The sequence below is a fragment of the Mobula birostris genome, chromosome 14 (assembly GCF_030028105.1).
Source record: "Mobula birostris isolate sMobBir1 chromosome 14, sMobBir1.hap1, whole genome shotgun sequence".
Taxonomy (NCBI): Eukaryota; Metazoa; Chordata; class Chondrichthyes; order Myliobatiformes; family Myliobatidae; genus Mobula; species Mobula birostris.
The window spans coordinates 7,510,536-7,525,951 of NC_092383.1; the positions used below are offsets into that span (position 1 = coordinate 7,510,536).

The 15,416-nt window shown below is 38.7% G+C and overlaps 1 protein-coding gene and 1 long non-coding RNA gene across 5 annotated transcripts in view; one reads left to right on the forward strand and one right to left on the reverse strand.

The window, feature by feature from the left end:
• Positions 1-15,416, forward strand: part of map2k5 (mitogen-activated protein kinase kinase 5) — a 324,671-nt gene that overhangs the window by 268,824 nt on the left and 40,431 nt on the right. For all 4 annotated transcript variants that reach the window (XM_072278042.1, XM_072278043.1, XM_072278044.1 and 1 more), the window contains 2 exons: positions 1,499-1,560; positions 6,906-6,951. In XM_072278042.1, coding sequence (XP_072134143.1) covers positions 1,499-1,560; positions 6,906-6,951 — 108 coding nt within the window. The remainder of the gene's footprint in view (positions 1-1,498; positions 1,561-6,905; positions 6,952-15,416) is intronic.
• Positions 1-15,416, reverse strand: part of LOC140209679 (uncharacterized) — a 143,260-nt gene that overhangs the window by 23,039 nt on the left and 104,805 nt on the right. The window lies entirely within an intron of this gene.

Below are 15,416 nucleotides of genomic sequence, written 5' to 3' on the forward strand. Positions count from 1 at the left end.
AGACTTGGGACTATGATCCTCACTGTCAAATTAACTCTTATTCACTGACTTACTCATACCTCTGTCTCCCCTTCATTTACTTATCTGATTTGATTGTATTCTTCCAGCAACCTCCTGTTATATAAATGGGAGACAAAGCTCAGATGAGAGATCTACTTAATTTTCTCCCTTGTAATTACTGATCTCATTTTTTCTGATAATTTGAAGTTGTAATTGGCTACAGCAATTACATGTATATTTACTAATCACATTTGAAGCTCTGATTGTATCTATTTGCTGCCATTGATAATAAAGCACACAAATTGCAGAGGTGTTTTCTCCTCTGTTTTTCCATCACTTAAAAGCCTCTTGAACCTTTCTAGCCCCCACCATCCTGCACAGTTTTTCTTTTTCTTTTTTTGCCGTAATGAATACATGCGTGCATTTGACACAGTTATATAGTAGAGAAATTGTTTGGCTCCAACCAAATGCTACACACATTGAGTTTTGCCTGAAGCATTGAAAGGTTGTATGTAATGATATATTGCTCATCCAAATGGCTGAAGCAGTCCAAAGCACTGTGAGATTAAAATAAGTCATCTCTTTGTTAATTTAAATAGGTGCATGTATCATACTTTGCAAGGTAGTTTTAACAGGGATGTCACGGAGAATGCAGCCAAAAGGTATTTTTAATGGAAAAAATGAGAACAGATGAAAATGCAGTCACTTCCAGCTGCCTTTTATATTCTGTTCTTCTTTAGCAATTGCAGATTTGATGAGGCAACCATTAAACTCCCGCAGATCTTAATTTTAAGAAATTTCTGCGCATAATTCTGTAGGATTTGACTCTTTTTGTCGAAATTGCAAAGGAATTGCATCTAAGGGTATTTGATATGTACTGGGAGATGCAATCAGCTTGCTGCCGTCAAATTGCTGCCGCAATAACTGTTTACTGATAATTGTAATGGTAATCTTTTTTTATTGTTTTTCCTGAGTTTATGCAGTAAACCATTTGTGTGCCAAAAGTTGATTATTTTTAGAGATATGTTTCCAATATTCAAAATTACTTCTTGTATGCTAATGATTGGTACAGGTCCCAATTATGTCTTCAAACTTTTAAGTTAAGTGAAAAGTTTTAAAATATCCTTCCTCTTTTAAATAGCTCCTTTCAATTCCAATGTCGACATTGTGTATTTTAATTCTTTTTTGTTAGTTGGCACTTGCAAAAATTTGCAACAAATGCTTCTGAGTTTAAGTGTCAAAAGAATTAAATCTTGGGCTTTGCAAATATGTAAATTACTTTTATGATTATTTTCTGTCAATAATAACATTGATGCACAAAGCAAAAAACATTGAAAAGAATAATTGATCAGCATCTAAATTATTCAGGTTGGGATCAAAGATGGATAATTAAACTGAAAAATTCCATAGAAAATAACCACATTTTTTTTGTTTAATCATTCTGTATCTCCTTCCTTTCCTCGTTCATATATATATTCTTTGTCTTGCTGCTTCCCAGGATCCACCAGTCCTTCCGGTTGGAGAGTTTTCTGAGTCATTTGTACATTTCATCACTCAGTGGTAAGCTCGGTTTGCAAACATGCCATCCCCTCAGTGTAAATGATACATACCATTAGCTGTCAGACTCCAGGAGACCTTATGGTATTCCTACTCCCTTCCATAGACTGGGAGGGACTATGGGCCGTGAGCAGATGGATAGCAGAAAAGAAAATGAATGCCGTTGCTTAAATTCTGTGAATGTTATTACATGGAAGGTCATATAACAATGTAACATGGAGCAGCTTCTGAAATTATCAAATGTCACATAAAAGTTTTACAAAGGGGAAGAAGGGGTAACTGGTGTGAAATGTTCACAGATGTCATGCTGTAATCTAAATGATGGTGGGTAATAGCTTTGTTTTCCCTTGAGAAGCAGCTACTTTGGAATCATAGATTAGGACTGTTACCAAACAAGTCTTTAGACAGCTTGAATTGCTTGCTAATGGGTGCATTATTCCAGAGGTGCATATGTTTGTTTATGGAGACAGCAAATTGTCCTCTGCAATAGTTAATGGTTTATAACTATGCTTCTTGTTTAGTACTCGAGTCTGTTAATTTTTCGAGTGTCATCCTTTATTAGCATAAGATGTTATGGGAATACATTGCTTCAAATGACAGTTGCACTTTACCGAAAAAAAACCATGTATCATAAAAACATTAAAACATCTTTTTATGCAAAAAGAAACTTTTGATTTTTTAAAACAATTTGTGTAGAGCTTTGTTGAAGAGATTTTTGTTTGCTGAAGCGAATTTTGTTTGTAATTTAGATTTTTAATTCATAGTTATTTTCTGCTAAGTGACTACAGACATTATCCTTTTCCCATCAGATTAAAAAAATAAACAAATACAGTATTGAGAAAGCAGCTCAGATAGTCTGTTCCTTTACATGTCCCAGCCCTCTCGTAAAGTGCAAGTACATGAAATAAATGTAATTAAAGCAGATGGTAGTAATAGTGATATCACAGCTGTCATCTTTTTGTCTGTCTCCAAAATAAAATGTTATAATTTAAGTAAATGTTTTTTTTATAACACAAAGAAAATTTAGTAATTGTCTTTTGTCATGATTAGAAATTGTTCCAATATTTTATATATTTAATTTTTTTATAATTTTTTGAGTAATTAGGAATTGTAAAGATGGAGATGTAATTTCCTTGTATCTCTGAGAATAGCCGAAGCATTTTGATGTTCTTTCAGAGATAATGGAATATAATACTGAATTAGCTGATTTGGGTGCAAGTATGTTTTAAGAGGCAAGATTTGTGTACCTATTTCATCCCTTTTCAGCTATGTTTTCAAAGAATATTATTTAGTTTTGAAAGAAAAGTTTTGTTTCCAAGCCTATGTGGACAAGTACCCCATAGAGCAGGGGTTCAAAATCTGAGGTCCCTAGAACCCTTGGTTAATGATAGAAATCCATGATATTAAAAAGTGTTGGGAACCCCTGCCATAGAGTGAAGACTGACCATATAGACTCAACTTTCAGCATTAATCGTTCTTTGGTGATCTCGATGGGGGCAGCAGTAGGAGCGTGACTGTTGATTTGTGTGTCCCTGGGCGAAGGAAGAGGATAAAAATTGTACTTGCATTCCCAGTTCTAATTGCTTTACAGTGGCATCTCTCTGAAATGTTTTTGTGAAGATGGAATTGGCCTCGTCTGCCGTGTCCCCATGGTCACTTTGCCCATCAGCACATACTGGTGTATGAAGAATAGACCATTTAAAGCTTATTCTAGAATCCAGCTGGCATCGGTTGAATCATCTTGAAGAGAGATGTCGGAGCAAAGAAAACGGGTGTTGTTTGCCAATATAAGCTTTGACTAGAATGGTCATGTATTTTTTTTTGCATCTAAGAAAATGTCTCTCATAAGAATTGCTACCACGAAAGTTCTTCAAATCTCCTTCCTAGATCAATAAGGAGAAAGAGCTCATCAATTTTTTTTTGTCTTGTCTGTTGTTAACTTTCTGACCTTGGCTATTAGTTTGGGCAAAGTGGTGGTCAGGAACTTAGAGTATTGTGTGCTGTTCTGGTTGTCCCATTACAGGAATGGTGTAGAGGCTTTGAAAACGGTGCAGAAGAAGTTAACCAGGTTGCTGCCCAATTAGAGGGTATGAACTATATAAGGAGAGGTTGAACAAACTTTTGTTGTTTTCTCTGGACCGGGGGGGCCGAGGGGAGGCCGGATAGAAGCTTATAATATTCTGAGAGGCATCGATAGCATGCGCATTCAGAATCTTTTCACAAGGTAGAAATGTCAATACTGGAGGACATGACTTTAAGTTGAGAGGGGGAGAATTTAAAAGAGACAGGCGGGACAAGTTTTTGAGTTTGTTTGGTGCCTGAAACAGGCTGTCAGGGGAAGAGGTAGAAGCAGATGCTACAGTAGTGTTAAGAGATTATGTTGATCACGTGCAGGCAGAAAGATTTAGTTTAATTTGGCATCGTGTCCAGTGCAGAAGTTGTGGGCTGAAGGGTCTGTGCTATACTGTTCAGTGTTAAATCTGAGAATACAAGATGGAAGATTGTTATTTGAATCCTGTTTACATGCATGAGAATTGTGTGCATTGATGAGGTTGTGGGGGAGTAAATGTTGCTTTTGGCCAACATATCTATTTATCTCAAATTGGATTCTCTTATAAGTAGAGGACAAATGAAGTAAAAAAAAAGTAGGTTGCAGCTCATCATATTTGCAGTCTGTGCAAAACTTGCACACACATAGACTCGTTTCAATTAATTGTTCACATGAATAACACAATTTTTAATTTTGAAAGAAGTCTTTAAATTTTGTACCAGTTCAGTGCTTCACTGTACTAATTTCTGTAGCCACACCCCACCCCACTCCATGTACAGTGGAGAGCATTCTAACTGGTTGCATCATCATCTGGTTTGGAGGGGCCACTGCACAGGATCAGAAAAGGCTGCAGAGGGTTGTAGACTCAGTTAACTGCATCATGGACACCAGCCTCCCCAGCATCAGGGATACTTTCAAAAGGCAACATCCATCATTAAGGACCCCCACCACCCAGGGCATTCCCTTTTCTCATTACTGCACTGCCATCAGGAAGGACATACAGCAGTCTGAAGACACACATGCAACATTTTAGGAACAGCTTCTTCTCCTCTGCCATCAGATTTCATGAACACTACCCCACTACTTTTGTTCTTTTTTCACTTCTTAAAATATTTTTCTTATTCTAATTTATAGTAATTTTTTTGTACTTCACTGTTCTGCTGATGGCAAAAAAAAATTTCACAACATGATAATAACCCTGATAGTTTTTAATTACGTGATTCCTTTTACCCTTCCATCCAAATTTCTCTGGCAGTCTGAGTCTGGCTGTGAGTGACCAAAAGTTTTCTGCAAAACCTGCAAAGTTTAGGAATTGTTCTGTTATTCCTGATACAACAAAGAGCACACAAACATATGCCCATCCCTGTCATTAGTCAGCTAATAAAACAACCCAAGGATCAGAGTAGTTTATCTATAAAGTCAACCAAGCCATTGAGGACGCTCATGTTTATCATAATTCAGGGAGACCTTAAAACAAAACCTCATTTTGTAGAAGAAAACTTGGAAATGGTCTTTTTTAAGCCATCCATCATTAAGACATTTTGTTAACTGATTCCACACATGCTCTCCTTACTTGTCCAGAAAATAATTAAACAAAAATAAAGTTCAAGATCACAGGAATGTGCCCAGCATTTCAGTTCCCCTTCGTAACTAATTGATCACAAGGCAATGTACAAAAACCAAAGACAAAATACCAGGACAACCCTTCTGAACAGAGATGAGGAGGAATTTCTTTAGTCAGAGGGTGGTGAATGTGTGGAATTCATTGCCGTAGACAGCTGTGGAGGCCAAGTCATTGGGTATATTTAAAGCAGAGATTAATAGGTTCTTGATTAGAAAGAGTGTCAGAGGTTATGGGGAGAAGGCAGGAGAATGGGGTTGAGAGGGATAATAAATCAGCCTTGATGGAATGGCCAAGTGGCCTAATTCTGCTCTGAAATCTTATGGTCTAATGGTCTTAAAATTATGCTGACCCTGTTGTGCATCTGCCGGAGCTGGTTGTAAAAGTGTTGTGGGAGATGCCAACCTCTGTTAGAGCTAGTTATAAAACTTCAAAGTCAAAGTAAATTTATTATCTAAGTACCTATATGTCACCATAACTACCTTGAGATCATTTTCATGCAGGCATTCACAATAGAATTTATGAAAAACTATACATAAACAAAGACTGGCAAATGTGCATAAGACAAATTGTGCAAATAAATAAAAAATAAAAATTAATTACATGTAATCACATTAATTGGCAATTAGACATGTAGTAACTCCACTTCTGTTTCTGCAGGTATTTATGCTCTGCATGATAAAGTAAAACAAGTCAATTTTAAAACTTCAAGCAACTGCAGAATTCCTGTTGTTTTCGTTTTTAATTTTAAAACTTCGTCTATTTTTAGTCTCTTCTCTGCTCATGAAAGTGATGCATTCAAAGAACTACTTTCCCATTGTAGACATTATTACGTATTACCAGGTTGCTTTGAAGAAAAAGAGAAAAGACTAGATGATAGTTGCTTTGCAAGTGAAACCTTCACTGGTAATTACTGTGACATTGACTCTAAAGAATGAGCATTTTTAGTTTAGGTGTTGAGTTGAGATATCTCAATGCTATCCCTGGACAACTAAATAATTGAAAGCAACACACACAAAATGCTGGAGAAACTCAGCAGGACAGGCAGCATCTATGGAAAAGAATAAGTAGTCGATTTCTTGGACCGAGACCCATCTTCAGGATTTAGTATTCTAAAGCTCTCTCTCCATAGATGCTGGTTTACCTGCTGAATTCCTCCAGCCTTTTGTGAGTTTGTGCATTGGATTTCCAGAATCTGCAGAATCTCTTTCGTTTGTAAATAATTGAAAAATGCACCTCAGCAAGAGATTTTCAGAAGAAACACAGTGGAGGAACTCAGCAGGTCAGGCAGCATTTATGAGAATAAATAAACAGTTGACATTTTGGGTTGAGGTCCTTCTTCAGGACTGGAAAGGAAGGCAGAAGATGCCAAAATAAAACGGTGGGGGCAGGGGAAGGAGGATAGCTAGAAGGTGAAAGGTGAAGCCAGATGGGTAGGAAAGGTAAAGGATGGAGGAAGGAATCTGATAGGAGAGGAGAATGGACCATAGAAGAAAGGAATGGAAGAGGGAACTAAGGTGGAGGTAATAGATAGGTGAAATGAGGTACAAGTTCCCAGAAAGAATACCTAAGTATTACGTTCTTATCCCAAATATTCTTTATTCTTCCTTAAAATTGTGAATGTCCTTGAGATGTCATAGGGATTGTGAAATAATTGCTGTGTTTGTTCACCCACAGCATGAGGAAGTTACCAACTGAAAGGCCTGCACCTGAAGAGCTCATGGTAAGTTCCTTACTTGAAATCATTTGATATATACATAGCGTTTTCATATTTCAGTGAAACCTGAGAAGATTTGATAGCAGATTGAAACTAATTATGATGTAAGCCTTGTTTAATAACTTGCATGATAAACTATTTCTCTACACTCATGTTTTTCAAAATGAATACTGGCTTCTCCCTCCACCCAGCCCAATTAAAATATCTTAACAATGAAAATACAGTTATCTGTGCTGGCTTAGGTCATGAATTCCATGATATAATTTTGAAGCCTCCAACTGCTTTAAACTTTAGTGGCTGTCACGTGTTCTTCAGGAAGAAATATCCATTGAGCACACCTATGTTCTGATGGAGGAAGATTCAGGTTATTCAAACATTTAAAACTTTTCACGTGGAACTCATCAACCCAGACATCAGACTTGCCTTGCTGCAACGAATATTTTTTACAGTTGTACTGTTGACAGTTTGGCCTGAAATACTTAATTCCATTTCCACAATCAGTCAGGAATTCATATATATGTATACCTGACGACTAAATATTCAGAAGTCTTTTTAAAAAAAATTTTTTTTTAAATCTTGTTCCTGATCATTATGTCCAGTAAGCTTATCATTTTTTGGAAGGCAATTTCCACTCTATGTCCAAAGGGTAGTAGTCTATTGAATTTAAGATACAGAGAAAGCTTGCTGAGTGGAAGAAAGAACAAAGCGATTGTTCTGTAATTAGGTGAAAGACTTAAAAGAATAAAATCAAGGAACCACCTGTACCTAATAAAGTGGCCACTGAGTGGACACTTGTCGTCTTCTACTGCTGTAGCCCATCCATTTCAAGGTTCAACATGTTGAGTGCTAAGAGCTGTTCTTCTGCAGCCACTGTTGTAATGCATGGTTATTTGAGTTACTGTTGCCTTCTGTCGGTTAACCACTCTGACTATTCTCTTCTGACCTCTCTCATTAACAAGACATTTTTGCCCACAGAACTGCTGCTCACTGCTGTTTTTCATTTTTCCAACCATTCTCTATCATCTCTAGAGGGTCTTGGGGTCCATAGATGCCTTGCTTAATGGTGTTAGTCCATGGCATATAAAAAAAGGTTGGGAACCTCTGCTCTAGGCACTGTTGAGCATGAAATCCCAGGAGATCAGCGGTTTCTGAGATACTCAAACCACCCCATCTGACACCATTCCACGGTGAAAATCATTAGACCACATTTCTTCCCCGTTCTGATATTTGGTCTGAACGATAACTGAACTTCTTGATCATGTCTGTACACTTTTATGCATTGAGTTGCTGATATATGATTGGCTGCATTAACAAACAAGTGTACATGTGTACCTAGTAAAGCGGTCACTGAATGTATAGAGGGATATAAGATTCTATGATAGCTTTTAGGTGGTAAAAAGTGCACCTTGCTTGCCTTGTTTCCAACAATTTTTGCCATATCCCACTGTAATTGAAATCTTCACATTCACCTTTGTGGATTTGTTACTATTTGAAGTAACCCATTTACTTTAAGAGTGTCATACTATGACAACTTCTTTGCTTTGTCTTCTCGGTGGTTTTGATCATATTGTCCTATATCTGCATAAAATACCTTCCATGTGATGAGCATGTTGAGCAACAAATCTAGTCACTGCATTACAAAGGTCTGTTATTGTTGGGCATTTCAGCAGAACACTGAGCGGCAGAGTGATGCATCCATTAACACTGCTGTCTCACAGCTCCAAGGACCTGTTTCAATCCGACAGGTGCTTCAGAGCTGCTGTCTTGGCAGGTAACAGCCTTTTGATTAATAATTGTGATCTGTATGCACTGATCATGGATCCCCTGATCAAATATAGTTTATAGTATCTTGCAGCTTCTCATGGAATAGGAGGTGATTGAGCCAGTTATCATGTGGTGAATGGGAGGTGGGAGGTGGGAGGTGGGAGGGAGAAGGTGGAATGCCAAATAAACCAGAGAGCAGCAAATTACTCTTCCCTGTGTTTTGCCTCACCTCCATGTCCTTGTCTCTACCTCTCTACTAGGGTGCATGGATGGAGTTTTTTAACTGCAGCGGTTAGCATAGCAAAAATTCAGCAGCAGTAAGTTCTGAGTAAATATTTGCTGTTCAAAGTGCTGGAGGAACTCAGCAGGTCAGGCAGCATCTATGGAGAGAAATAAACAGTCGAAGTTTCGGGCTGACACCCTTCATCAGGACTGGAAGGAAAGGAAGAAAGAAGCCAGAATATAGAAGTTAGAGTTTCTGACTTCCTTCCCCTTCCTTTCCAGTCCTGATGAAGGTTTTAGACCCAAAATGTCAACTGTTTAATTCCCTCCATGCTGCCTTACCTGCTAAGTTTCTCCAGCATTTTGAGTATGTTCCTCTGGATTTCCAGCATCTGCAGATTCTCTTGTGTTTATATTTACTATCCATAGTTTGTATTAGATCATTTTACAGCAAGGTGGAGGTATAGGAGCCTGAAGACACACACTTAATGATTTAGGAACAGCTTCTTCCCTTCCGCCATCAGATCTCTGAATGGTTCAATGAACCCATGAACACTTACTCAGTATTTTTTCTTCTCTTTTTGCACTACTTATTTTTTTTTATATATACTTCTTATTGTAGTTTATAGTTTTTTTTATGACTGTACTGCTGCCACAAAGCAAGTTTCATGACATATGATGGTGATGTTAAACCTGATTCTGCATCACACTAGAAGTAGAAAGATGCCAAAACTCACATTTCCTCAGGAATTTGTATGCTTCACTACAGTTTTACTATTTACCCTTTGTTAGGTAATGATTTTTAACTAAAATATGGGGTCTCAGTTTTGTATGCATTAGCAAGTACAATAGAATGGTTAGACATTTGAATACAAGAATAACCACAATAATATCCACCAACCTCTTAGAGGCCTGAACTTAAAAACCTAATATGTTTGAATTAATACAGTACATTTTTTAAAAGCCATTTGAGGTATTTAAAGTCATCTACCTGTGAAATCAATGCAAACTCTAACCTTTTTATAGCAACAGCCCCTGGAGTCCACACTAACATCAACCACCTGTTTACCCTAATCCTACATTCATACCACTTTTTCTCCCCATTGAGTATTTTTATTGATTTAGAGATACAGCACGATAATAAGACATTCAAGCACAATAAGTCTGTTTCCACCTGATTATACCCGTATGACCAATTAACCTACTAACCTGTACACCTTTGGAATGTGGGAGGAAACTGGAGCACCGGGGAGAAATCCATGTGCTCATGGGTAGAACAGACAATGGCGGGAATTGAATACAGATGCTGGTGTAATAGTGTTACATTAACTGCTGTGCTACTGTGCTCCCCCATATGACAGAAACTATCAGTCACCCATTTAACTAAACGCACATGTGTTTCTGGGACATGGGAGGAAACCAAAACACCCAGGGGTCACAGTAAGAACATGCAAACTCCACACAGACAGCACCTGAGGTCAGGATTGTACCTGGGTCTCCAATTTTCCCCACATTCCCGTCAACTTCCCCAGGTTCTACCATTTACCTACACCAAGGGCAATTTTCGGTATCCAATTTCACTTAACTTACGCATTTCTGGGATGTGCAGGCAACCCCACACACTCACAAAGCAAATTCCACACAGACAATCTCAAACACAAGAAAACTTGTGGATGATGGAAATCCAAGCAACAGACACAAAATGCTGGTCAGGCAACATCTATGGAAATGAGTAAAAAACCAACATTTTGGGCCAAGGCCCTTCATCAGGACTGAAAAAATATGAGAATTCAGAGTGAAAAGGTGGGGGGAAGGGAGGAAGAGGTACAAGGTGATAGGTGAAACCGGACAATACTTGACGTCAGGTCTCTGACACAGTGAAGCAACAGCTCTACTAGATATGCCGTTGTGCCATATTCTAAACATGTAAAATCTAAATCATACAGAAGATGTAATAAAACGCACTGTTTTTTCTTCAGAATCCCATGAGGTTTCTGCTATCTATAAGTAAACCTTGCAAAGCAAGAAACCCCACACTAATTTTAAGCTGTTCATTTTGAAGATAGATCCAGGAGTAGCTGATGAAGAATTGGGATCTGGAGGGCTTTCAGGGAGCTGCTGTCAGCTTCGAAGCAGCGTTCTCTGATTTTAAATGACATCTAGCAAGGGGGAGGAATGCAGCCAGAGAATAATTCCCAATAGGTCATTTATTCACTGCTGTTTGTTGATTTGACAATGAACAAGCTGTTGAGAATATCTGTGGCATCCAACAGAACTAGTAAATAATAATTATACTGTGCCTCTCCTCACTTTATCTCCTGTTGTTATTTTGTTATACTCATTTATACTGTTTCTTCACTGGGGCAGCTGAAGCTGCTGTTGTATTAAGCACTTTTGTTTCAAAGTCATTCTTTGTAATCAAGCGGCAGGCAGCCATTATAATTCAAATACAACTAGTTCTGACCATCTTAAGTGGCAACATTCTGTGAGTTTGTTAATTACATTTCTGCTGTAAAGCCCCCTTTTCAGCAGAGATGCCGTCTTTAAAACAGGAGATAGAACATAAATATAAATCAGAGCTTGTAAGTGCAATACAATTTTCATTCACTTGGGAGGCTGATGAAAATTGGAAGCATTTTTATATCTCCTAAAGTAGATTAAATCAATCCAAGGTAAAGCCTTTATTGTCATACAATTCAAGTTCTGCAGTGAGATTTGTGGATTAAGCCACTGTATTGAACTTTGATTCTTATAGATACCTTGTAAGTTTGAAATTGGAAGTTGCACGGGTTTAAATGAGCTATTTTTAAGGCACCAAGCATATTGTGGAATGAAGGACGTTTTATGCAAGATGCACTGTGGTGAAAAAGCTACGGTAGCGTAGTGGTTAGCACAATGTTATTACAGCTCAGAGCATCGGAGTTCAGAGTTCAATTCCAAAGTCATCTGGAAAGAGTCTGTACGTCCTCCCCATGGAATGCATGGACTTTCTCCAGGTGCTCCGGTTTCCTTCCACAGTCCAAAAATGTACCAGTTAGTTAATTGGTCATTATAAATTGTCCCATAACTAGGCTAGGATTAAATCAGGGGTTAGTGCAGGTATTTCTAAAGATTGTTGGGGTCTGATCTCAGCCAAGATCTTCATCTAATAAGCTTACTTTTATTTAGTTCTGAGGGTCTGGATAAATTTTGCCTCATTGTTCCAAGAAAGTGGTGGGTTTCTATCTCACACTGCAATTCTTTGTATGTTCCAAATGTGGCAAATGTTCAGGGGATATTTGAGTGGGGTTCTGCTTAGGTATGTTCCAATGAGACAGGGAAAGGATATTGTTCCCTTATTCAAGAAAGGGAATAGAGATAGCCCAGGAAATTATAGACCAGTGAGTCTTACTTCAGTAGTTGGTAAGTTGATGGAGAAGATCCTGAGAGGCAGGAATTATAAACATTTGGAGAGGCATAATATGATTAAGATTAGTCAGCATGGCTTTGTCAAAGGCAGGTCATGCCTTACGAGCCTGATTGAATATTTTGAGGATGTGACTAAACACATTGATGAAGGGAGAGCTGTAGATGTAGTGTATATGGATTTCAGCAAGGCATTTGATAAGGTACCCCATGCAAGGCTTATTGAGAAAGTAAGAGGCAAGGGGACCTTACTTTGTGGATCCAGAATTGGCTTGCCCACAGAAGGCAAAGAATGGTTGTAGACAGGTCATATTCTGCATGGAGGTCGGTGCCTCAGGGATCTGTTCTGGGACCCCTACTCTTCATGATTTTTATAAATGGCCTGGATGAGGAAGTGGAGGGATGGGTTAGTAAATTTGCTGATGACACAAAGGTTGGCGGTGTTGTGAATAGTGTGGAGGGTTGTCAGAGGTTACAGCGGGACATTGATAGGATGCAAAACTGGGCTGAGCAGTGGCAAATGCAGTTCAACTCAGATAAGTGTGAGGTGGTTCATTTTGGTAGGTCAAATATGATGGCAGAATATAGCATTAATGGTAAGACTCTTGGCAGTGTGGAGGATCAGAGGGATCTTGGTGGCCGAGTCTGTAGGATGTTCAAAGCTGCTGCGCAGGATGACTCTGTGGTTAAGAAAGCATACGATGCATTGGCCGTCATCAACCATGGGATTGAGTTTAAGAGCCCACAACTCACTAACCATAACCTGTATTGTACGTCTTTGGAATGTGGGAGGAAACCAAAGTACCCAGAGGAAACCTATGCAGTTACAGGGAGAACATACAAACTCCTTACAGATAGCGAATTGAACCCTAGTCACTATTCACTAGCATTATAATAGCATTATGCTAACCACTATGCTACAGTGCCACCCACAACTAAGGCTGTGGGTTCTCTTTCAAAGGTACCCGCGAACCAGTTTGGATTTGAGGCTGTTAGATAATTTTCATTAGTTGTCTGCCCACACACTAACAAAAATTTTTGACATTTCAGGCCAAGATTTTGTATCAGGACCTGTGTCCTGTTACATCAGAATCAGCCCAGATGCAGGATCTCAACTTGAAATGTCAACAATTTCTTCACCCCCCCCCCCCCCACAGAGGCTGCTCATCCCATTGAGTTCCTCTAGCTGATTGTTTGTTTCTCCAGATTCCAGCATCTTTAGTCATCTTATGTCAATAAATTTATTGAATTCAGTTCAGAATTCCCAATGAAGGAGTAGCTAACTTTCTTGTTCATTGAGCTTATGCCATGACTATTCTCTAGAATGTTTCAATATATCATCTGGAAACATAGGATACATGGGCTGGAATAGCTGATTATCTAATGTTGAATTCATATTTCTATACTGAGTCCAGAAAGCAACAAAATGCTTAGACAGAAGATGTTTCTTCAAATTTAATTTCAGCTTTGTTGGAAAGATATTAAAGACAAGGAAGAACGGTAACTAGAGGAGTTGCTTTTAAGATTATGTGATTAACCATTGAAATTTGTCACTCTTCGTATAGGGCTGAATGAGGATGTGGGTTAGAAACAATGCAAAACACCTCTCCCAATGGTTCAGTAATAAGTTCACTGACCCAAACAGACCAGAAGGTTTTAAATGGCTTGCTTTGAATTGCCCTGCTGTCAGCTTGGCTGGCTGAAAGAGTAAGTACTAGGTCTGGCCTCTGTCCCTTTCAACATGTCGGGGTAGTGAAAAGAATTCTTACTCCTGATTGTAGTCTAGTCATCACTGCTGGTTAATGCCCCTGCGTGCATTTCAACATTTGATGCTTTTTGTAATTAAATATCCATCTCATACTTGTTACTTGGCCACTCAGTAAAGGACTGCTTGTGCCCAATTATCTATGATTTAGCTAAAGTTAGCATTCTTAGGGGACACACAAAATGCTGGAGGAACTCAGCAGGTCAGGCAGCATCTATGGAAAGGAATAGTGTCAACATTTTGGTCCAAGACCCTGCATCAGGTTTGGAAAGGAAGGGGGCAAAAGCCAGAATAAGAAGTTTGGGGAGTGGAAGGAGTATAAGCTGGTACGTGACAGGTGAGACCAGGTGAGGGGAAAGGTTGGTGGGAGGATGAAGTGAGAGGTTGGGAGATGATAGGTAGAAAAGATAAAGGGTGAAGAAGTTGAAGAAATCTTTCTTAGGGGGTTCTTAGGAAATCCTAGGAGATAAGATTTTTTAAGGTGTGTAAATATTTTTATTTAATAATTTTCACTTCATGGAAATATGGCTTCCACAGTCTGGTGATGGTACCTTTAAAGTTCTGCTGTTAATTTTGCTTCCTTTTAATTATTGCTGTGTTTCTCACACATGCAGCAGAAAATCAAATAATATAACTTGATATTTACCACTGGGTGATGTTGAACAGTAAATCACTTCCCTCTGAAATGAATGGAAAAGCATTAGCTTTCCATTGAGGTGGGATTCCATCCAAATTGTGGAAATGGATTTCACATTTTCTGCATAATTACAATTAAAGAAGGAGGCTTTTATGAGCAGCACTTCAACAAAAATTAAGATCTCCCACATTGCCCCATGTTTTTACTAGTCATGTTAAAAAGCAGTTCCAGGAATGCTGGTAAATTCAGGAGAAGAAACACCTGCCCTTTTACTTCCTCCCATCTGGCCATCCAGAGACCCAGACACAGCCAGATGAAGCAAAGATTAATTTGCTCTTACCTATCACCTGCCAGCTTGTGCTCCTTCTCCTGCCCCCACTTCCTTATTCTAGTTTTTGCATCCTTCCTTTCCAGTCCTGGTTAAGGATCTTGGCCCGAAACATCGGCTCCCTCCATAGATGTTGCCTGACCTGCTGTGTTCCTCCAGTACTTTGTATATGTTGTTCCTCAAGCTTTCCAGAATCTGCAGCATCTCTTGTATTTGTGATTAACTTGTAGTACTTCCAATTCATCATACTGCATTCACGGCTCACAATGTGACCCCGACTATCAAATGCAGATTTTTACGCACATTTATCAGAACATTGAGGAGTTCACAAGGAAGAACAGAGCATGCTA